General features: G+C 49.3%; 1 protein-coding gene across 1 annotated transcript in view; it reads right to left on the bottom strand.

Annotated features, from left to right (window-relative positions):
- The window catches only part of CARS2 (cysteinyl-tRNA synthetase 2, mitochondrial), a 49,632-nt gene extending 24,902 nt beyond the window's left edge, over positions 1-24,730 (bottom strand). Inside the window, exons 1-7 of the mRNA XM_045869709.3 lie at positions 24,483-24,730; positions 24,132-24,182; positions 20,793-20,910; positions 12,651-12,722; positions 12,430-12,535; positions 10,141-10,224; positions 7,529-7,658 (exon numbers count right to left, since the gene is read on the bottom strand). Of these exons, the coding sequence (XP_045725665.1) occupies positions 7,529-7,658; positions 10,141-10,224; positions 12,430-12,535; positions 12,651-12,722; positions 20,793-20,910; positions 24,132-24,182; positions 24,483-24,694 (773 nt within the window). The 5' untranslated portion in view covers positions 24,695-24,730. The remainder of the gene's footprint in view (positions 1-7,528; positions 7,659-10,140; positions 10,225-12,429; positions 12,536-12,650; positions 12,723-20,792; positions 20,911-24,131; positions 24,183-24,482) is intronic.
- Positions 24,731-24,839: the final 109 nt, after the last annotated feature.

Here is a 24,839-nt window from a genome sequence, read left to right as displayed (position 1 = left end):
GTGTGCTCACTGGAGTAGCACTTTTCATTTCCTTCGAGAACGTTTCCTCTACACTCACAACCTGGCTGACTGTTTGGCACCAGAGGCCTAGCTTTTGGCCTCTCTTGGCTTTTAACCTGCCTTCCCCACTGAGCTTAATCACTTCTAGCTTTTGTTTGTTTGTTTGTTTTTAAAGATTTTGTTTATTTATTTGACAGAGATAGAGACAGCGAGAGAGGGAACACAAGCAGAGGGAGTGGGAGAGGGAGAAGCAGGCTTCCCGCTGAGCAGGGAGCCCATGCAGGTCTCGATCTCAGGACCCTGGGATCATGACCTGAGCCGAAGGCAGATGCTTAACGACTGAGCCACCCAGGTGCCCCCACTTCTAGCTTTTGATTGAAAGTGAGAGATGTATGAATTCCTCACTTGAACACTTAGAGGCCATTGGAGGGTTATTAATCAACACTGTTGTGTCTCAGGGAATCGGGAGGCCCAAGGAGAGGGAGAGCAAGGGGGGAATAGCCAGTTCTGGTGCAGTCAGAGCACATACAACATTTGTCGACTAAGTTCATCATCTCACAGTGGGGCACGGGAACATGGCATGGTTCATGTTCCCCCAAACAATCACAGTAGTAACATCCAATACTACGATCACATATCACCATACCAAATATAATAATAATAAGAAAGCCTGAAATACTGTGAGAATTACACACACGTGACACAGAGACACAAAGTGAGCAAATACTACTGATGCCCACCGACTTGCCCCACACAGGGTTGCCACGGACCTTCAATCGGCAAAAACACAGTATCTACAAAGCACAGTAACACGAGGCGTGCCTGTTCAGAAGAGCACACGCAGTTAGCTGTCTCCTGTACCCCACCACGTGCACACACAAGAAGTGGCGCATCTGGCCACCAGGAGAACCAGGGGAAGTACCAGAGGAACAGTCTACAGAGGAGGATCTCCAGTGCATGATGCTGCTCCGGAAGAAGAGCTGGAAGGTGGGCAGACCGAAGACTGAGGAGCCAGCAAAGTGGAAGCTGGGGTGGTGCTTGATGGGTCTGATCCACAACCATCTCTGGGGGAGCAGCAAGTAAGAGGAAGGTGGTTCAGGGAGAGACTGAGAAGATGGCGGAGTAGAAAGACCCTAAGCTAGCCTCGTCCCACAGATACAACTAGAAAATACTCATATCCGTGTAAATAATCCATAGAATGACCCAAAGACTCACAGAACGAACTCCACAGCTAAAGGGAGAGAACAGACCACATCAAAGAGGGTAGGAAGGGCAAAGACACAGGAGCTAAAAGGGCCTGGCTGTCTGCAGTCTGGAGGGAGCCCACAGTGGGGAAGGGGGTGGCGGGGAGAAGGGCAAGAAACAGACTATCATGCTGGTGAGTCCATATGAGGAAGATAAATCCCTGTATCATTTGGCTTTGAAAGTGAGAGGGGCAGAATTTCATGAGTTCTTACAACCAGGAGGACTTAAAAGCCTGGAATTTTAGGGGTGCCTGGGTGGTGCAGTCGTTTGGGCATGTGACTCTTGGTTCCAGCTTGGGTCATGATCTCAGGGTCGTGGGATCGAGCCTGGGTCAGGTTCCACATTCATTGCGGAGTCTATTTGGAACTCTCTCTCCCTCTCCCTCTGTCCCTCTCCACTGCACACTCTCTCTTTCTCTCTAAAATAAATAAATCTTTAAAACACAAAAGCGGGAATTTTTTTTTTTTTAAAGATTTTGACAGAGAGATAGAGCACAAGTAGGCAGAGTGGCAGGCAGAGGCAGAGGGGAAGCAGACTCTCCGCTGAGCGGGGAGCCCGATGCCCGAGACGAAGGCAGACGCCCAACCGATTGAGCCACCCAGATGCCCCGAAAAGCGGGAATTTTAAAAATCAACAGCTAGGCTCTGGGAGAGCCAGGAGGGTGTTAGGAAGCTGAGTTCCCACCCTTAAAGAGACACCTGACAAAGAGCCCTGGAGAGGCAGGGATCGCAGGGAGATCCCTCCAGAAACCTCCAGGACCTAGAAGGCACCATTTCCCTCCCTGCTCCTCAGCACACACAGCCACCTGTGTGAACCAGTGCCACACTGATGCTCACTATCTCAATTTCTTATACCAAGCGCCCTGCCCATGCTGTCTTAGCCCCAGAGCTGTGGGTCCCCTCCCCCAGAAGACTGGCATAAAGCTCACCAACACCACATCTCCCAACGCATGCATTTTGTGGGGCCTCGATCCTGGTGGGGTGGCTGGTTAAACTGCACCCCAGACCCACACACCCTGTGGAGCAGCCCCAGCCACCCAGTCTCCACAGCAGCTGTGCATCCCCTGTGGAAATGGGCCAGCGCCCCTTGTTAAAAGTCTGCCCCTGCCCACTACCTTCAAGAGCAAGAGATGTAGCTGACTTTCCTAACACACAGAAACAGACAGAGTTAGACAAAATGAGGAGTCAGAGGAGTATGTCCCAAATGAAAGAACAGGACAAAACCACAGGAAGACACTCAAGCGAAACAGACATAAGTACTCTACCTGAAAGAGAATTTAAAGTAATGATTGTAAAGATACTCACTGGGCTTGAGAAAAGAGTGGAGGATATCAGTGAGACTGTTAACAGAGAGATAAAAAAAGAACGAAAGATGAAGAACACAATAAATGAAATTAAAAATACTCTGGATGGAATATATAGCAGGCCAGAGGAAGCAGAAGAGCTAATTAATGACCTGGAAGATGGAGTAATGGAAAGTAATTAAGCTGAGCTGGTGAGAGAAAAAAATTATGCAAAACGAGAATAGACTTTGGGAATTCAGTGACTCCATCAAGCATAACAACATGCATGTTATAGGGATCCCAGAATAAGAGAGAAAAGGGGGCAGAACATTTATTTGAAGAAATAATAGCCGAAAACCTCCTAAATCTAGGGAAGGAAACAGATATCCAGATGTAGGAGGCAGAGATTCCCCCAAGAAAATCAACACAAGGAGGTCCATACCAAGACACACAGTAAATAAAGTGGCAAAATACAGTGATAAAGAAAAAAACGGGGGGGGGGCACCTGGGTAGCTCAGGTCATGATCTCAGAGTCATGGGATCAGGCCCCACATCAGGCTCTGCACTTAGTGTGGAGTCTACTTGAAGATTCTCTCCCTCTGCCCCTCCCCCCTCTCACACACTCTCTCCCTAAAATAAATAAAAGCAGCAGAGAAAAGAAGACAGTTACACACAAGGGAAACCCCAATCGGCTACCAGTGAATTTTTCAGCAGAAATTTTGCAGGCCAGAGATTGGCATGATATATTCAAAGTGCTGAAAGAGGGACGCCTGGGTGGCTCAGTCGGTGAAGCGTCTGCCCTTGGCTCAGGTCATGATCCCTGGGTCCTGGGATTGAGTCCCGCATCAGGCTCCCTGCTCACTGGGGAGCCTGCTTCTCCCTCTCCTCCTGCCACTTCCCCTGCTCATGCTTTCTCTCTGTCTCTGTCAAAAAAAAAAAAAAAAAAAAGTGTTGAAAGGTTAAAAAAAAAAAACCTGCAGACAAGAATACTCTATCCAGCCGGGCTGTCATTCAGAATAAGGAGAGATAGAGTTTCTCAGACAAATGAAAACTAAAGGAGTTCATGACCACTAAATCAGCCCTGTAAGAAATATTAAAGGGGAGATGCCTGGGTGGCTCAGTCGTTGGGCATCTGCCTTCGGCTGAGGTCATGATCCTAGGGTCCTGGGACTGAGTCCCACATCGGGCTCCCTGCTCTTCGGAGAGCCTGCTTCTCCCTCTCCCTCTCCCTCTGCCACTCCCTCTGCTTGTGCTCTCTCTCTCTCTCTGACAAATAAATAAATTTTAAAAATCTTAAAAAGAAAAGAAAAGAAAAGAAAAATATTAAAGGGGACTCGCTCAGTAGAAAGGAAAGACCATAACTAAGCGTATGAAAAGGAGGAAACACAAAAGCAGTAAAAATAAATATATCTGTAAAAAATCAGTCAAGGGAGTCACAGAATAAAAGGAAGTAAAGTATGACACCATATAGGTAAAACGTGGGGAGGAGTAAAGAATGGGTTCAGGCTTAAGGAATCAGCAACTTAATACTGACTGCTATATGCAGAAGATGTTACATAAAAACCTAATCGTAACCACAAATCAAAAACCAGGAATAGATGTGCAAAAAATAAAGAAAGAAATTCAAGTATATCACTAAAGAAAGCCAGCAAACCTTGAAAGAAAGAAAGAGAAGAAAGGATCAGAGAAGAATTATAAAAATAACCACAAAACAAGTAATAAAAAAAACTCCCAAAAAACAAAAGTCCAGGACCAGATGGCTTCACAGGTGAACTCTACCAAACATTTAGAGAAGAGTTCATACATATTCTTCTCAAACTATTCCAATAAATAGAAGAGGAACTCCAAACTCATTCTGTGAGGCCAGCATTACCCTGATACCAAAAGCAGACAAAGACATCACTAAAAAAGAGAACTACAGACCAGTATCTCTGATGCATATAGATGCAAAAGTCCTCAACAAAACACTAGCAAACTGAATCCAACAAAATATTTTAAAAAATCATTCACCACAACCAAGTGAGATGTATTCCTGGGTTGCTAGGGTGGTTTAAATATTCACAAAACAATCAACATGATACATCGCATCAACAAGAGAAAGGATAAAAACCATACAACCATTTCAATAGATGCAGAAAAAGCTTTTGACAAAGTATAACACCCATTCAGGATAAAAAACCCTCAACAAAGCAGGTCTAAAAGAAATATACCTCAACATAATAAAGACCATATATGAAAAACCCACAGCTAACACCATACTCCATGGGGAAAAACTGAGAGCTCTCCCCATAAGGTCAGGAACAAGACAAGGATGTCCACTCTCATTACTTTCACTCAACACAGTACTGGAAATCTCAGCCTCAGCAATCAGACAACATAAAGAAACAACAGGCATCCAAATTGGTTAGGAAGGAGCAAATCTCTATTTGCAAATGACATGATATTATATACAGAAAACCCTAGACACTCCACGAAAAAAACTGTTAAAACTGATAAATGAATTCAATAAAGTCAAAGGGTATAAAATCAATGTACAGAAATCTGTTGCATTCCTATTCACTAATAATGAAACAGCAGAAAGAGAAATTAAGAAAATAATCCCATTTACAACTGCACCAAAAATAATAAGATACCTAGGAATAAATCTAACCAAAGAGGTAAAAGACCTCTACTCTGAAAACTGTAAAACACTGATGTAAGAAATTTAAGATGACACAAAGAAATGGAAGACATTCAATGCTCATGGGCTGAAGAACAAATATTGTTAAAGTGTCCACACTACCCAAAGCAACCTACACATTTAATGCAATCCCTATCAAAATACCAACAGCATTTTTCACAGAATAAACAGTAACAATAAAGAATAAAGAATCCTAAAATTTGTATGGAACCACAAAAGGACCCAAATAACCAAAGTCATCTTGAAAAAGAAAAACAAAACTGGAGGGATCGCAATTCCAGACTTCAAATTATATTACTCAAGTTATATTGTTTGTAGTCATCAAAACAGTATGGTACTGGCATAAGTAGATACCATAGATCAGTGGAACAGAATGGAAAACCCAGAAATAAACCCACAATTATATGGTCAATCTTTGACAAAGCAGGAAAGAATATACAATGGGAAAAGGATAGTCTCTTCAACAAATGGTGCTGGGAAAACTGGACAAGCCACATGCAAAAGAAGGAAACCAGACCACCTTCTTATAGCATGCACAAAAATAAACTCAAAATGGATGAAAGACCTAAATGCGAGACAGGAATCCATCAAAATCCTAGAAGAGAGCACAGGCAGTAACTTCTCTGACATTGTCCATAGCAACATCTTTCTAGATCTGTCTCCTGAGGCAAGAGAAACAAAAGCAAAAATAAACTATTGGGACTTCATCAAAATAAAAAGTTTTTGCACAGCGAAGGAAACAATCAACAAAACTAACAGACAACCTACAGAATGGAAGAAGACATTTGCAAATGACATGCCCAACAAATGGGTTAGTATCCAAAATACATAAAGAACTGATACAACTCAACACACCAAAACCAAATAATCCAATTAAAAAATGGGCAGAAGACATGAACTTACATTTCTCCTAAGAAGATACAGAGATGGCCAATATACATGAAAGGATGCTCAACATCACTCATCATCAGGGAGATGCAAATCAAAATCAAGTCACACCTGTCAGATGGCTAAAATCAAAACCACGAGAAACAGTGTTGGAGAGGATGTGGAGAAAGGGGAACCTCGTGCACTGTTGGTGGGAATGCAAGCTGGTGCAGCCACTCTGGAAAACAGTATGGAGTTTCCTCAAAAAGTTAAAAATAGAACTACCCTACGATCCAGCAATTGCACTTTTGGATATTTACCCAAAGAATACAAAAACACTAATTCAAAGGGATACGTGCACCCTGATGTTTATTGCAGCATTATTTACAATAGCCAAACTATGGAAGCAGCCCAAGTGTCCACTGATAGATGAATAAAGAAGATGTAGTATATGTAAAATGGAATAGTACTTGGCCATAAATACGAATGAAATCTTGCCATTTCCAACAACATGGATGGATCTAGAGAGCATAATGGTGAGCGAAATAAGTCAGAGAAAGACATATACCTAAGTACAGAAAACACACCGATGATCACTCGAGGGGAGGAGAGTGGGGGGCAGGGGGACACAGGGTATGAGGATTAAGAGCACACCATCACGATGGGCACTACGTAATGTACAGAACCGCTGAATCACTACACTGCACAGCTGAAACTAATATAACACTGTATTTTTTTTTTTTAAGATTTTATTTATGTATTTGACAGCGCACACAAGCAGGGGGAGGGGCAGAGGGAGAGGGAGCCCGATGCAGGACTCGATCCCAGGACCCTGGGATCAGGACCTGAGCTAAAGGCAGACGCTTAACTGACTGAGCCCCCCAGGCGCCCTGTAACACTTTATGTTAACTACCCTGGAAGTAAAATTAAAAACTTAATATAAAATAAAAAGAGGAAGGTGGTCCTGTCCCCGAGGGACCTCTCCCTACACCCACCGCCGAGGAAAGACAGAGGCACAGATGAACTGTCCTGTGACAATCAAGAACTGAACTGTAAAGCAGGACTTTCTACTAAAAAGGACAGGCAGGGGGTGGAGGGGAGGGGCGCCTGGGGGGCTCAGTCGGTTAAGCGTCTGCCTTCGGCTCAGGTCATGATGCCAGGGTCCTGGGATCGAGCCCCACGTTGGGGGGGTCCCTGGTCAGCGGGGAGCCTGCTTCTCCCTCTCCCTCTGCCCCTTCCCCCTGCTCCTCTATCTCTACCAAATAAATAAATAAAACCTTCAAAAATAAAAAGGACAGGCAGTGATGGTGGACAGGTAAGCTGCTTGGCAAGGGTCGGGTTTCCCTAGGGAGCCTGGCGCCTCCTCCGAGCCCCGCCACGCAGCTGCGCACACCCACCCCCTCTGCTGGCCAAGTGGGGCACTGCGCGAGCTTGCACAGAACACAGAACCTTACCTTGAGATGGTGGAACATTCGATGTGCCAGCCGGGTCTTCCCTTTCCCCAAGGAGAGGCCCAAAACACCTCCTGGGGTTTGGCTGCCTTCCACAGGGCAAAGTCGCTGGCGTGCCGCTTGTCGGAATCAACTGCCAACAGCAAATGATCGATCAGGGGCGAGAATCTAAAAGGCAGACCCACACAGCATGGCCATGACATCCCAAAGATGCTGCTCCTTCCAGCACGTGACCTCACGCTCCTCTTCTCCCCTCGTGACGGCCGGAAGGACCACCCAACACCTTTATCTAAAACACGGTGAGGCCAGTTTCAGCGAGCAGAAGAGCCGAGATTTCGCACGGTGAACGCTGATGCTTCTTCCTAGGGACGCATGAGCTGAGCTGCCTTCCTTCCTTATTCTCCTCCTGAGAAAGCTAGGTGTGCCAGCGGGTGAGTTTCAGAGCACCTTCTCCCCCAAAAAGACAACTACACAGAGCACCAATGACACTGGAGGAGCAAGAGAACCCAGAAGAGGGTTAGGGGACGGTCCACGGTCATACAAGCCGGTCCTGGGCTCTCTCTGCTCCAAAACTTGGTGCGGCCACGATGTCCTGACATGAGTGGATACGCCAACCGTGCCGCATCGGACAAGGGAGTGTTACTCAGCACCGGAAGGAAATGGCTATCAAGCCATAGAGACACGGAGGGTGGCTGCGTCCCCGGTCCCCAAGGGGCTCTGCCCTTGCCTGGGTCCCCATGGGACCTGGTGGCTTAAATGCACACTTTCACCTAAATGTGTATTCAGTGAAAAAAGCCAGTCCGAAAAGGCCACTGAGTGTACGCTCTCACTTTATGGCATTCTAGAAAAGGCAAAACGATGCAGACAGTAAGAGATCATGGGCTGCCAGGGGTGAGGAGGGAGGAGTCTGAGCAGCTGGAGCTCAGGGAGGGCTGAGGGCCAGGAGGGGGTTCTGTGCCATGTGTCGTCACACATTTATCCAGCCCAAGAATACACAGCACCAAGCGCGAACCCTCCCAGACACTGCGGACTCGGGGTCACGTGTCCATACAGGTACATCCGCCGTGACAGACGTCCCATTCTGGTGACGTTCGTAACAGGAAGGCTGTGTGTGAGCAGGGTCGGGGGACGTGGGATACCCCCACTCCTAACCGTCAACTTTGCTGTGAACCTAGAAGCACCCTAAAATAAAGGCTATTGTCTTTTAAAGATTTATTTATTTGGGGGGGGGAGTCGGGGGAAGGGGAGAGAGAGAGAAACTCAAGCAGCCTCCCTGCTGAGCATGGGGTCCAACGCGGGGCTTGATCCCACGACCCTGAGATCATGACTTGAGCCGAAACCAAGAGTCAGGCGCTTAACCGACTGCGCCCCCCAGGCGCCCCTAAAGTCTATTAAAACACAAAAGCACCGCTGATGCTAGGACGTGTGTCTCAGAAAATGTCCTCTGCTTCCCTAGGGCACAGCGGCAAACCCACACGTGCGTGCCGTCTAGCGGTGCTTGGTTCTGGTCCTTCAGGAGGGAGCGGATACTCATGAGTAAGAGTAACAAACACCATTTCTGAGGCGTCAAACAATACTGTTAGTAGGGGCGCCTGGGTGGCTCAGTCGTTAAGCGCCTGCCTTCGGCTCAGGTCATGATCCCAGGGTCCTGGGATCGAGCCCCACATCGGGCTCCCTGCTCCGCGGGAAGCCTGCTTCTCCCTCTCCCACTCCCCCTGCTTGTGTTCCCTCTCTCGCTGTGTCTCTCTCTGTCAAAATAAACAATACTGTTAGTAATTAAATGTAAATGGCATCGCTGGGGCACCTGGCGGCTCCGTCAGTTAAGCGTCTGCCTTCAGCTCAGCTCATGATCCCAGGGTCCTGGGATCGAGGCCCGCATCCAGCTCTCTGCTCAGTGGGGAGCCTGCTTCTCCCTCCACTCCTCCCCCCGCTCGAGCTCTCTCTTGCTCTCTGTCAAATAAATAAGTAAAATCTTGAAAAAATAAAAAATGAAAAAACAAATGGCATCATTTATAGAGCAGAGGATAATGGTTAAAGACAGAAATTACTTGGACAATTTGTCTCTGGGGTTTTTGCTTGTCTTTATTTGGTTCTCTTCAATAGTATTTTTTTTAATTTGAAATTATTTTTAATTTTAAATTTTTAAAAATTATTTTCCATTTACTTCTATGTACATACTTCTCCATAAAAATGACTTCAATCTAACAATCATTGGAACAGAACAGAGTGGAGGAATAAATTAAAATACACCAGGAATGTAATATATGGTAAAATACCTACGGGGACTTACTATACGGCAAACTATAGATGGAACTGAGTACAACAGCCAGATGGCGGAGAGCGTTAAAACGCAACAGCACGACTGTGTGCTCCCGTGGGAAGCCCGTGGCCAGGCGATGGTGCCCTCCCCCCGGAGGAGAGCCAAGGACCCGGCAGGCGGGAGGAGATTCACAACCTGCCGAGGGACTTCACATTCCAAAGTTCCCTCTCTTTGAACAATGAGTTACATTTAGAACACTGCTGGGATGGACGGTCGGGCGCCATCACTGGGTCTGAGAGGCCCAGCCTGCGCTTCAGCCCCCAGACCCCGAAGTGGGAGGCTGGGGTCCACCCACCTGGCTCTCTGACGGGACCGGGGACCACCCTGACCAGCTTGCCGTACTTGTCTCCTCTCGACTGCAGGTCAAAGTAGACGTTGCCTGTTTTATAAAGGTAATGAAGAAGTCATCATTTCTCTGAATCACCGAATTCTACTCCAGAAACCAACACTGCACTGTATGTTAACAAGAAAAATTTAAATAAGAAAAAAAAAATCAGTTCAAAAAAGAATATGAACAATTACTGAAAATTAAAAGGAATTCATCATTTCTGAACCTTAAATATCAGCATCTATCGAAGCATAGTAGCTAACAAGTAATTAGCATTTAAACACAGAATATGGCATCTGGCCTTCACGTGGCCCCTTTGCTCCATCTCTAAATCAGAATGAACACCAGCACCGCTGTTTTATAAGAGCACGCATCTGGACACGTCACGAATATCCAGAGGTGGAAATGAAAACCCCAAGTGTAAGATCTGCATCAAATGTTGAGATGGTTCCTTTTAGTGAGAAGGAAAAGTGTCACCATGTGCCTGCATCTAGCTCTGCACTTTACGCTATGTACCAGCTGACAGAGAAACCCGGTCTCACCCAGAAAACCTGCTCAGATCCCAGACACCTCCACACTCAAGCACCCTGACCGAGCAGGGAAGGAGGTGTTGGAGCAGGAGCCCCCCCCCCAGGGCTGTGTCCCAGGACTGGGCCATCAGAGCCGGATCCTGACCCGGGTGGGGAGGACCCCAACTCAGGGCTCACACGCAAGCTCCAAGTTACGCTGGGGAAGAGCCAGGGGGCCACCGTGCGAGCAGCCGTCCAGGAAGTCAGGACATAAGCAGCAATCTGGAAATGCCTTGTCTTTCATGGAGGAGACATTTCTCCATACCTATGTTCATGTTATCAGTTCGCTGAACAAAAACAGTTTCTTCACAAAGAGTTGAAAATTCATTTTTTTTTAAAGATTTTTATTATTTATTTAGAGCGCGAGCAGAAGCAGGGGGAGTGACACAGGGAGAGGGAGAAGCAGGCTCCCCGCTGAGCAGGGAGCCGGATGCGGGACTCGATCCCAAGACCCTGGGATCATGACCTGAGCCGAGGGCGGACGCTTAACCAACTGAGCCACCCAGGCGCCCCAAGAGTTCAAAATTTAAATCACAGCCAAGCTTTTATGGAATTGTCACAAAGCCCAAATTAATGGCGTCTGCGTTAATGTCAACTTATTTTCACTGTATTTACATTATCACTATTAAAAGCTTACAATAAAGCACCGTCATAAAGCAACAGACCAGGGGCATCTATTGCTAAGGCGCGTTTGGCCCTCTGCCTCCCGTGAGTCTCACTCTGGGCTGCTTGTCTCATTTCATGTCTCACAGCAGCAGGACGACAATGCCTGTATTTTCCAGAAAAAACTCCAGTTCAGTCACGCAGGCCCCTTAAAAACAAGTTTCTCTTGGAGACAAAATCTAAATATAGCAAATACGGTAAAGTAAGAAAGCTGCAAATACGGTAAAGTAAGAAAGCTGCAAACTCTGGTGTATGCACAGGGGACTGAGAAAGGCAGCGCCCATTCCTGGGGACCCGGGGCCCCTCGCAGGGATCTAGGCGTGCAGGTGGGACCCCTGAAAGAAGGGGCTTACAGTCCATAACCCGCAGAAACAGTATCTGCTTGCACGCTTCATACTCTGCTGTTGACTTGAACAAGCATTACAAGACACACACATCCCAAGTCTGGGCTGGGCATGCTAGTGGGTCATTCACCAAAAACGAGCAGTTTTATGATCCCAGAAGGGACAGAATACGAGAGCAAGAACAGCAAGCGAGGGCGGTACATGCCCGGCGGCCAGTGGGCAAAGCCCAGGCACCAGAGCTGGGCTGCAAGTCCGCTTTCAGCCCCGAGCGGAGAAGAAACGTCCCGGGAGGGAGAAAGCTCGGTCGGACTGTGAGGACGGGTGGGACTTGGGCGGAAAGGGCTGGAAAGGGGGAGGCGCGGCTGAGGACCACGGGGACCCCAGCGGCAGCCAACGCCAGGCAAAAAGCAGCGGCTCCCAGGCCGGCAGCAGTGAGGTGTGCCAGAAGGACGCGATCAGGCCCACCCCAGGCAGGGAGCGGCCAGCAGGAGACCCGGGGCGGGGGGACGCAGGAGGACCAGACGCGTTAGGGAACAGTCCGGCACCTCGGTCGGATAACACAGTGAACCAGAGAAGATAGTAAGCCACTCGGCAACTCCAACAACTCGCAAACACGTGTCCACTTTCTCAAGGTCCCACTGGTATTTACCCAACGATCAGTTAAGTAACACAACCCCTACCTTGTGCTGTCGGATAAGCGTGCCCGTTAGCTATGATTCCTTCGATGAAAGAGATGATCTGAGGAATATTTTCAGTTACCCTCAAGTACACAGTCGCGGGGAGAACCTGACAGAAAGCAGAGGAGAGATGACCTTCCACGGGTGAAAGGCGTCGGTCGGCCACACCGGCTTTCAGCGCTCACGCCCCCCTCGTGGCGAGGAAACTCAGCGACGCCCTTCACCTTCAAGGCTGCCATGTCTTGTTTAAAATCCTCTTCATACAGATTGGCGAGAGAGGCAGGTGACACGTTCATCTGCAGAAAGACGAGGTGAGCCGGTCAGCAGGTCGGGCCCCCGCGGCTGGCCTCGCAGAAGGGCCTTTCGTTTTAGCTCCCAAACTCATTCTAGTAACTTAGCTAGTCACAAAGGCTCACTGACCCCGTTTTCTGGTTAGAGGGGAAAAAAGGAATAAACAATGTCACGATTTCTGTTACATAATTCAAAACAAAACCCCCAAACACACGAAAAAGCCTCGCTTTTCTAGGGCAAGGGCAGGCTAGCTCAATCTAGTCTACATCATAACCAGAAACTTGGGTTTCTCTCTTATCCCTTCCCCTCGGGGGGGCGGGGGCAAGAAAACCCGTCAAAAACACATGAACGAGGAACTCTAAGAAGTGTTTGGAAAGCAGCAGAGCTGGTGCAAACGAACAGTGGGCAGGTGGCAGGGCTGGGGGGACGCAGGGGCACAGCAGCCCCCGGAGACAGACGTCACATTCTGAGCGCGGGGCATCTGGGGGCACGCTCCTGCAGCCCCAGGGCCTGAGGGCACACTGGCACACAAAACCGGCTCCCCAAAGCATTTTTTACTTTTCAGCAGAAAAAAACGTTCCAAGAACAAAAGAAGGACAGGTCTGGGACCCCGTGGAGCTCGCGAAGGGCCCGGGACTGCAGCCCCCGCCCCTGCAGCCCCGGAACCAGGGCCCCGCTCCGCGGCCGACACACCGCAGCTCCAGCGCGGCAAGCAAGACTCCCCCTTCTCAGCGAGAGGCCCCCGCCAGCCCGCCACTCCGCGGCCACGCTCTTCCCCGCCCGGGGCCCCAGAAAGGCAATCATCCCAGAAACCGCGACCACCGGGCATTTACTGAATAAATCAATCTGGTGAACAAAGCGACTCTTCAGCTGTGTGGCCGTGCGCAAGGCATGAGCCTCTGTGCCTGGGGCTTTCTTGCAACATGGAGAGGTCCCACCTACCGACCCCCAAGATTGCTACGAGGATCCGTGTGCATCTCAGAAAGACGACCGCGTGAATGGACGACGCTGTGTTCACGCCTCTGTTAGACACAGGACACCCGGCTCCCAGACACACGGATCTGCATCCCCCTCCTGAAACGCAGCGCCCTGCACACACGGCCTGCAGCTGGCTCCCTCCACTACCACCACCGTCCTGCTGGCCGGCCCGGCCCGCGTACCAGGAGCCGCTCCCCGGGCCCCCTCCTCACGCCCTCTTCTTCTGCTGTGACAACGGGCCAGGCCATTCCTGAGTACGGATCCAGATGCCAGACCGCTGGTCGGAGGACAGGTGCACACGCCCTGGCTGGGTACCTGCCGCCCCCGCAGAGGGTGCGCTGGCCTGAACCTGACTGAGCCCCGACCGCACGGGGGTGGGGGGCACACTTGTGGACATCAGCAACATGACTGCTAACACACGCTTTCTCGCTGTAAGTTTAACATGTACTTCTCTCTTCTGAAGGAGCTGAACATCTCTCACAGGTTTAGAGCCATTTATATTAACAGTGTAATCACCACACCCATTTCTCCACTGACTTGTAGAGCTCTTCCTGTCCATTGGTAGGAAGTAGTTTTACATAAACGAAATTAGCCTTTTATCTCTGATGTGAATTTCAATTACTGTCACAGTCTTTCAACTTTATGGTTAGTTTTTGTTCTATAGAAAATGTCATTTCTATATTTAGCCATCTTTTGTATTTCTCAAATCTTTTTCCCCAAATGGCTCCTGGGTATGGAAACAAATTTAGGAGAGCCTTCCCAGTATGAGGCTATAAAAAGTGCCCCAAGGTTCTTTCAGTAATTCGTGGTTCCATTTCTTTTACATTAGGCTCCGATCTGCCCAGGATCTGGTTGTTAGATCCACCACCCCTCCTGGGTTTTTTTTCCCCCAGATGCTTACCTAACTGTCAACATCTTTTACCGGATAATTCCTCTCTTCCCCAATGATTTGAAATGCCATCTTTATCACAAATTTCCATTATATACTGTGTCTATTTCTGCCTTTCTAGTGTGTCCCATTATCTGTCTGTTCATGCTGTCTGTACAACGTTTAATGTCTACAACCTTCACAGTGACAGAAGGTAGACTGGTGAAAGCTTGGGGGCAGGGCAGCAAAGAGGGAAGGATGACAAGGGGCAGAGGAAGCTTTCGGGGGCGATGGATGGAGATGCTCATCCTGACGATGGTGATGGGTTCACAGATTTTATCATGCTGTATACCTCGAAGTACTAGGTGCAATTTATTGTAGGTCTGGTCACTCAAAGCTGCGCCAAAAAAAAGAAAGAATATATGAAAACAAAAAATTTTCTATAGCTTTAAAAATGTTTTAATATTAGGTAGGACTATTCCCTCCTTAATACTCTTCTTTAAAAAAAATTTTTTTTACTTATTTTTATTTGTCAGAGAGAATGCAAGAAAGAGAGCACACGAGCGGGGGAGGGGAGGGGGGAGAGGGAGAGGGAGAAGCAGCTTCCCGGCTGAGCAGGGAGCCCAATGTGGGACTCGATCCCAGGACCCTGGGATCATGACCTGAGCCGAAGGCAGACGTTTAACCGACTGAGCCACCCAGGCGCCCCAATACTCTTTTACAGACTTTTCCTGGCCGCATATGAACTCTAGAATCCACGTCTCTGGTTCTGAAAGGGAGTATTAGGAACGCGCACACACACCCCTCTGAATGACCTAGCAAGTACCACGCTGCCCAAACATGCAAGCCCGGCTTCACAGGCGGCTTCTCCAGCTCACACGCGTAAGCCCAGCGGCCGTGGTTCGGAAACACTGAGGGGCAGTGAATTGTAAGTGGGACACCAATCTACTGCTGGCCTTGCACGGAGGAGTGGAATCATATTCTAAAACGAAACCTTTTAAACTTAACCTTTTGGCAGCGGGTCACACCATGCATCTGGACAGCGCGGCTCTCACTCTCCGAAAAACAAACCGCACGAGGCGGGAGCTGAAATGCGGTCTCAGTCTTCGATCTCAGTCACTGTCCATCCGCCCCGACCATCACAAACCATCTCAAGCTGCCTCGCCCGCAGCAAGGGCCCCCCGGCCGGGCCCTCAGCACTCAGCAGCAGTGTCCGGCCTCCCTCCCGCAAAGAAGGCAACAGGGGCCAGTGACCAGCAGCAGAGAAAGAATACCTTCGGCCTGAGTCACTCTGACACATTCATCCCAATTTTTCCTACAAAATGCGACGATGCCCATGTACCACGCCTCTCGTAGGGCTCGCCCCGGAAATCCCCCCACCGTTTTTATCCCTGACAAACTGTAACACTGTGCCGAACATCAAAGTCAAGGGAGAGATCCAGAAAAGTGTAATATTATAATATAAAATACCGTACGTACAAGCAAGTGCTGAAGCAGACGGCATGAAGAGCATCGCCATCACTTTAATAGGTTGCATTAGATAAAAAATAGCCTTTTTGCCAGATACTAAGAAACAAACAGATGCTTTCATAACCATGTTTCAGATGCATGCTTCATCATCTTAAAGAGATACTGCGAGAACAACTATTCAGTGCCACGTTAGCATCCTGCCATGTGACAAGGAGGGAAATTTTCAGGTGTCAAAAATTAAATGCTCTCTACATACAGAATCTTTCAGCTAATTCTACCAACCTGTTCGTAGGCCAAGTATAATACAATTCTTAAAAGTAACAAGCTCTGCTTCCTCGCGGCATCTGTGAAATCCTCTCAGTAACTTCATTCTCGCTGCATTTACCCTGTGCCACCATCCCTCCCTCCTGAAGTCCGCCCCCCATCCTCACCTGCATCCGAGCCCCTCAGCCCCTCCCCTTCCTTCCCCACCAGCCGTGCCTCCAGCCTCCCAGCAGGCCTTGCAGCTCACAGGTCCACCTCCGAGTCTGAAGATTCACAGCAGAGCCCGATTCATCAAGTGCAGGGACCCAGGTGCGTGGTCTCGGATCCCCGCTGAAGGGGAGGACTGAGGACAGATGAAACACTCACCTGGGTCACCTTCCTCCATAACCAACGCCTCCCGCGGCAGTGTCCCTTCCAACCCCGCGCTCACCAGGCCAGAGACCACGGCTTGCTTGCTACCAGCTACACCCTGCCCGCAGCCAGTGAGGGCCCCGTCCAGCAGGCCTTCCTGCTCAGCACCCCTGGGGTCAGCCTTCCCTCCCAGCAATGGCTCCGGACCCCTCCTCAAGGCCCCCCGCAGGCACCATCCCAGCACCTCCCAGAAAACAGCACAGCCCCTGCCTCTGCCTCTCCCCCGTCCGTCCTACCCATGGATCAGAGGACGTTCCTTTCTTTCTCCCGTTTGCTCAGAAGCTTCACTCTAGAATCCAAAGGCTGCGCCGCTGGTGAGTGGCTGAGCTCACACTGAAGTCAGACAGCCCTGGACAAACGCTCCAAACTCGGGCCCCCTCCTCCCGTGCTCCACACGCAGGATCCTGTGGGTCTGCCATCTAACACGAGCACCACCTGCCTGGGGACCCCTTGCCCCCTGCTGTCCCCTCACTTGCAGCTCCCCACAAAGGGACGGCTCACCTTGCCCCCAGGGCCTTGGCTGGACCAGGGGACGCCTGACCCCAGGGGCAGACACAGAGAGCAGCAGGGACGGTGATGAACCCCAAGTGCTAGCCTGCCCACTCTCTGCTTCCAGCCAAACGCGTGGCGCCTTTTCCAACTCTAGCCACTTCTCCAGTTCTCCGGCTGCAGCTGGTTGTCCACGATTCAACCCTATTCCGACACGAACTCCCCGGCTCAGCGCAGACCCCGTGGGACTGCCGCCTTCAGACACCAGCCACCATGGGTCCCCTGGCCACTTGAACTCCTGCCATGGAGTCTAAATTTGGGGGTTTGATCTGAGTCACAGAACCCAGGAAAGCAGGCCACTTACCAACCCTAGTTTATGATAAAGGACACAACTCAGGAGCAGCATAGGGCGAGGGGCGGGGCTCCCAGGCTCTCCGACGCCGCCCTCCCAGCGCCCACCTGTGCTCACCAGCCCGAAGCGCTGAGCCCCCTCATTTTGGGGGTGTTTATGGAGGCTTCACGACTTGGCACAGGTGATTAAATCCCTGGCCACTGGCAATAAGCACCACGCCAGGGGTGGGGGGTGAAAGGTCCCAGCTCTCGCCATGGTTGGGTCTCTGGGACCCCAGCCCCCATACTGAAGCCCTCCAGGGGCCCAGCCGTGATCTCATCAGCATACAGAAGATGCTCTCCCTCACTAGATTCCGTGGGCGCTCTGTGCCTGGAACTGGGGTAAAGTCCACACGTATCTCTATGATACCAAGGCCCTGAGCTGACCGAGCTCCATATTTCTGTATCCAGGTCTGCGTTTCTTTAGGTACGTCACACTCACTCTGCTCGCCGGGGCGAAGCTCCCACCAACCCTGTCTGTGGGCCCATCTCTGGCTGTGTCCTCCCCACCACCGAGTGGTCTCCACTGGATGGAGCTGAGCCTGGCTAGAGCACCCCAAGAGTCTACCGGACAAAGTGCAAGTCCCCAGTAGGTCCTCCAGGCCCGGCTGCCCCCACCTCTCCAGCCTCACCTGCCAGCCCGCCCACAGGCCATGGGAGCAGGACGGCGGGTTCCCTCGCAGGCCTCCATGCAGCCTTTCGGCCCCTCCTCGCTTGCCCTCTGCCCAGGTGTCCTTCCTGCCCTCACTCCTCACCACCCATCCTCTACTAATGCTAATTCGGGGCTAACCTCCTCCAGTGAATCACTTCTGCATTCCACGGAGGTGTGATGGTCTTCCTTGCACGTCCCTAGCTGGGCTTATAAAATGAACTATGTCGCACACAGAGCATCTCTCTGTGGGCTCTTCTGCCTCCCCAGATGCAAGCTCCATGAGGCCAGGACTGGTCTTCCTCACCTTTCTTGGCACAAAGCCAGGCACAGGCCAGACCCCGGACGGTTCGATGCGTGCTCAGGGACAGTTCTGGAAGTGGAAATCGAGTCTACTCTAAGGGAGCATGACGTACTGGCTCAGCTATTTGGACAAGACAGACCCAGGAAACCCCACTGGGTTTGGGCGCCACCAGTAAGCACTCTCTAAACCACCCAACTCTAAGAAGAAAAACCTTATTAAAAAAACCATTCCTCCTTGAACCAGTGACTCCACTTTGGGAAAAGTATTTAGCGAAACAAGACAGGATGAAAAAAAAAGATATTCACAGTAGCCCTATTTTTAACAGCTATAAACAACACAGCCAATGATGGGAAACTGCTGAACAGCCCCCATGCCGAATGCTATCTAGTTGTTAAAAAGGTAAATTAGGGGATGCCTGGCTGGCTTGGTTGGGGGAGCGTGCGATGCTTGATCTCAGGGTCGTTGAGTTCTAGCCCCAGGTCAGGTGCAGAGATTACTTAAACAAGTAAAACTTTACAAAAAAAAAAAAAGGCAAATTGGTAGGAAACAGGGACACATGGCTTCTAGAAAATAAATCTGAGAGAAAGCAGAATATGGAAGTAATTCAAGAGTCCAAAAACAAGAATGGTAAATGAGGGTATCTCCATGCGATGAAATGCTATATGGCTATTTAAAAACGTTCAAGAATATTTAAGAACATGAAAAAAGTACTCAAAATATACTAAATGGAAAAAGCAGACTATAAAACATTATAAAGTGTAGACTGGTTCCTAAAAAAAAATAGTATAGACAGTTTTTAGTACATACATCTTCTAAAATAACGGGAATATAAAGCACTCAATGTAGGTTTTTGCATAGATTGGATCATTTAACAATTATCTGCAGATCCTTAGAGATAATTGTTAAAGTTGCTAATTATAAAAACCAGGAAATAGACTTAAAAATTTATCTATATTTAACTTAACCCCTCAGTTAAAACTTTCCCCCAAAAGCTTCCCCTAAACCCTCCTACACTGTTGGTGGGAATGCAAGCTGGTGCAGCCACTCTGGAAAACAGTATGGAGGTTCCTCAGAAAGTTGAAAATAGAGCTACTATACAACCTAGCAATTGCACTACTGGGTATTTACCCCAAAGATACAAATGTAGGAATCCGAAGGGGTATGGACACCCCGATGTTTATAGCACCAATGTCCATAATAGCCAAACTGTGGAAAGAGCCAAGATGTCCATCGACAGATGAATGGATAAGGAAGATGTGGTATATATACACAATGGAATATTATGCAGCCATCAAAAGGAATGAGATCTTGCCATTTGCAATGACGTGGATGGAACTGGAGGGTATTATGCTGAGCCAAATAAGTCAAACTGAGAAAGACATGTATCATATGACCTCACTGATATGAGGAATTCTTATCTCAGGAAACAAACTGAGGGTTGCTGGAGTGGTGGGGGGTGAGAGGGATGCGGTGGCTGGGTGATAGACATTGGGGAGGGTATGTGCTATGGTGAGCGCTGTGAATTGTGTAAGACTGTTGAATCACAGACCTGTACCTCTGAAACAAATAACACATTATATGTTAAAAAAAAAAAAAAAAAAGAAGAAGAAGACAGCAGGAAGGGAAGAATGAAGGGGGAATCGGAGGGGGAGACGAACCATGAGAGATAATGGACTCTGAGAAACAAACTGAGGGCTCTAGAGGGAAGAGGGTTGGGGGGAAGGGTTAGCTTGGTGATGGGTATTAAAGAGGGCACGTTCTGCATGGAGCACTGGGTGTTATGCACAAACAATGAATCGTGGAACACTTCATCTAAAACTAATGATGTAATGTATGGGGATTAACATAACAAAAATTTTAAAAAAAAAGCTTCCCCTAAATGATGCATGAGTTATAAGAGAAGTGCCCTGTGTACTAAACAAATGAGAAAACTGAACTTCCCGTGAGCTAAGCTTCCCTAGCCCGGAAGCGGCCCTTTGCCTTCCCTGTGCGTGGGAGGCCTGGAGGCCACGAGGCCGCGGGGCCGAGGAAGGGACAAACTTCAAGCAGGGGACAAGGACATCAAAGGCTTCGGTGCCCAGAATCAAACAGGCCTCCTTTACCAGCACAGAGACTCCCCTGATGACCTGTCAGAGTGCTCTCGCCAAGCGGCATGTGGACGGAGAGATGCAGAACACACCTGCGGAGCAGCTAGGGGCTCAGCACAGCATAGCATCGATCCAGTTACGGACAACATCACCCTCTGCACTTACCTCGGCGGCTCTGTGGATTATTTTATCGTCCACATCTGTGATTCCCATCACCATGATGATGTTGCATCCAAAAACCCTGGTAAGGATCCTTCGGATGATATCAAATCTAACGTACGAGCTGCAAGAAAAGAAATGTCAGAGCGTCTTTAATGCACAAAGTCCCCAGTGGGATCTTTAAAAAGGAATGCCTTGCATCTTAACAGGCTGCCCCAAACTTTAGGTGTGTGATGGAGCTAATGGGTCCCGCACAGCTAGGAAGAGGGAAAGCCTTCCACTGACTGGCCCACATGGGGCCCCACAAGAAATCAGCAAAGGCAACACCTCAATGTCAGGCACATGGTGAGCATGTTTAATGCTGGGGCTGTTACATGAGTTTACACCATTTAATTGGAGAACAATTCACTGGTAATACAATCTCACCAGGTAGTTAAAATACTGAGAGCTTTTACCGTCCTTGTTTATGTTCTAGAATAACTGGACGGTTTCACTATGGCAAAACAGAAGGAACAGCAGACCAAGGACGAGGCTGTTAAAGCTGTATGGTGTTACTCCCGAGAAATGTGTGCACTGTTGTGGGATATTAACACACCAGCTTGGGGCGCCTGGGTGGCTCAGTCAGTTAAGTGTTTGCCTTTGGCTCAGGTCATGATCTCAGGGTCCTGGGATCAAGTCCCACATCGGGCTCCCTGCTCAGTGGGGAGTCTGATTCTCCCTCTCTCTCTGCCCCTACCCCCTATTTGTGCATGCGCGCGCTCTCTCTCTCAAATAAATAAAATCTTAAAAAAACAAAACAAAACAAAAAACCACCAGCTTATCAGCATGCCACACTGGGGCAGCTCAGATGTGTAAAACCAAAAGGGCTCAAGAGCCATTTAAAATGTCCAGAATCTGGTTTCCCATAAAAGCAACCTTAAAACTCAGGGTTGGCAAATCTCATGTTCATCTGTCACCCACACGGCCTCTGTAACTCAAACACGAGCCCTGTCATTGTACCCCGTCTGCGTCCCACACTACCCTTGCCAAACTCAGCTCCGGTGACCAAGCCAGGTCGGAAACTCCTCACCGAGATATTTAATCATCTGAAGCCTTAGGCTGCTTATTTATAAAATGGGCAGAATCCTGCTATGCCACGGGGTTGCTGAACACGATCCTGATGCCCCGCAGCACCAACTCCTACAGGCATGAGCCTCTGTCACCGCAGTCATGGGTCATCACCATGCCCTTCATTCGGCTCCCCCAAGAGTGGTTCCCTGTGCACTGTATCTGCCCCTGGGGGGAGAACAGCACCATCACCCGGTGTCCTTAGGAGAATCACACTGGCTGGTGTTTGTAAAGCATTTAGAACAGAAAAAGTGCTGTGTCTGTTAAGTGTCTTTTTTTTTTAGTAAGCTCTATGCCCAGGGTGGGGCTTGAACTCATGACCCTGAGGCTGAGTCCCGTGCTCTACTGACTGAACCAGCCAGGCACCCCAAGTACCTGCCTTTTTAAAACCTGGGGAGGCGAGTGGGGAGACATGAACCTGGACGGTACGTCGGGACAGACTTCCAGAACTGCAGAGACGTCCTTAGGATTTGGACCTTTACTTTAGGAGCTATGGGAGCCATGCTTGACCATCCCTGCCCCTAAGACCTCTCAGCTTCTTCAGAATCTTGAAGTTCTCGGGTTTCCCACCACTCAGGAGCATCCTGAATGACTCTTGAGGAATGGGTTCTATCTCACAGTCCATCTTCCATAGAGGATAACCGGTTATCCTCGAGAGGGTGGGGGACCACAGTGATGAAGGGGATGCTCAGGCTTCTGGGGTGATGGTAAGGTGTCTCTGCCTAAGACCCGTGAACATTCATTCAGCTGTACCCTTAACATTTGTACTCTTTTCTGTTTTTTGGGGGTTTTTTTAGATTTTATTTATTTGACAGAGAGAGACACAGCGAAAGAGGGAACACAAGCAGGGGGAATGGGAGAGGGAGAAGCAGGCTTCCCGCGGAGCAGGGAGCCCGATGCAGGGCTCGATCCCAGGACGCTGGGATCATGACCTGAGCTGAAGGCAGACGCCCAACGACTGAGCCACCCAGGCGCCCCTCTCTTCTGTATTTGTAATGGCAAATACAAATTATAACCAGAGGCTTGATTCTCCTAGCTGAAAATAAGGAAACATCCTCCCCGCCCCCGGCCCCCTTCTTTCAGAAATTCCTGTCCTTCTAAAATGTACGTTAATGGTTTTAATGGCTAAGGAAGCCTCTCCTGAGTCCCACAACTCTGGAAAGTTCCAAGGACCTGGGAGCCATCTCTTTGGAATGAAGCCATCAAGGAAGTTAACGCTCCATCTCAGGAGGGGGATGGGCCTGACGTGTCACTTGACTGCTCAGCGCAAACCAACCCCACCTGCCCTCACAGATTGTATCCACTTGGCTCTATAAAAGACTGCGATTTCTGTCTTTGCAATCCTTCCCCAACATATTTTATACTTCAATAAAGAGGTCAAAAGATCCTTTTTAAAATTAATAGTAAGTTAGCCACTGATTCTGTTTTAACAAAACACAAAAAACACTCCAGCCTCCCTGGGTGATGCAGGATTTTGTAAAAAGTGTAATGAGTTAAGGTAGCTTTTCCCTTTTAGTCTAAGTCTGAAACATAACAAGCTTAAAAAAGGAACAAGAGAACATAGAAAGCGCTAGGAAAAGTGTAATTTTGACAAAGATGGGATGCAGTGCAGCGGAGGGTTAAGAGGTTGAGAAAGCAAGCTCCGGGGAGATCAGACACACCAGGCTCCGCTGCTTCCAAAATGTGTGGCCTCAGGCAAGTTACTTATCCCCAAAAACTGCTCAGCCCCCACCACAGCGCACCTCGGGTACTATGTACGCTGCACTTTATGCGCGGTGCTTCATAAAGTTGTGAAGATTCAGACAGATGAATACTATTATCATCCCCATCTCAACGATGAAGAAACCAGGACTCAAAGTAATAAAAGGGCTTGTCCAAAATTGGAAAGAAAATAAGCAGTAGGGGCCAGAAATAACTTCTCACTGCTGACTCCTGACCTGATCTCACTAAAACCCACCAAGAAGCATCCAATTCCAAAACAGGTCATTTATCACTGCTCCTCACTGCCTCCCTGTGAAATGGGTAGAAGTGCTTAGAATTTACTATGAGAACCAAATGAGACAACAGGTGTGCCTCCCACAATACCTGGAATATAGTTAGCTATTCAGTATTCTCTTTTTTTTTGCTATTCAGTATTCTTAAGCTGCCCTTGAGAGATGGGAAAAACCTGCAAAAGGCTCTTTCTTTCCAAAATAAATGGTCCCTAGAAGTGTGAAAAATCAAATTCAGAACACTCACCAAGCATGGCCAAGGTGTGCATGATCATAGACAGTTGGTCCACAGCTATACCTAGGAACAAAGTTAAAATCCACCATGTGAAACATGTTTGCCAGAAAGGACACCACATTCTCTGTTACGGTTATCATACAACCATGCTCTTTTAAAAACTGTTAAATAACCACTTTTGGGGAATTCGTAGCCAAAGCCAGCCAAGTGCCCGGGACCACACCAGGATCTCCAACTGTGCTTCCATGGATTTTGTACTTATTAAATGCTCCCCACCTGAGAACCTTTCAGCGCAGCGCTGGGTGTACCGTCCTTCCCGCCCCACGTCCCCAGCACCCCGCTCCCCCAATCCTGGGCGGCTACCAGGAGGCGGCGTCCACGCTGCCCACGATCAAGGGGTCTTTCCTCCGGGTGAGGCTGTTGTACACCTTGACGCCCGTGTCGTGGCCCGCCGGCTGCAACCAGCCCTGCCCGCGCACGCCCGACGCCGCCCGCGCCGGCCCGAGCCGGGCGCCCAGGCCCAGGGCGGCCCGCAGGAGCCGGGGGCCCACAGCCGCCCCGCGCTTCCGCAGCATGGCCGGCCCGCGAGCGGCACCGAGCAGGGGTGCGCGCGGTCGCCGCGGAGGCTCGCCACGCCCACTCCGGGCGGGGCTCGCAGCGGACCCGCCCACCCGGAAGAGGGCGTCCAGGCCCCGCCCACTCCTGATAAATGCCAGACAA

Source organism: Mirounga angustirostris, unplaced genomic scaffold (assembly GCF_029215605.1).
Source record: "Mirounga angustirostris isolate CCGP_5_RB_7025 unplaced genomic scaffold, mMirAng1.0.hap1 SCAF_3, whole genome shotgun sequence".
Classification (NCBI taxonomy): Eukaryota; Metazoa; Chordata; class Mammalia; order Carnivora; family Phocidae; genus Mirounga; species Mirounga angustirostris.
This window is presented reverse-complemented; position numbering and strand designations above follow the sequence as displayed.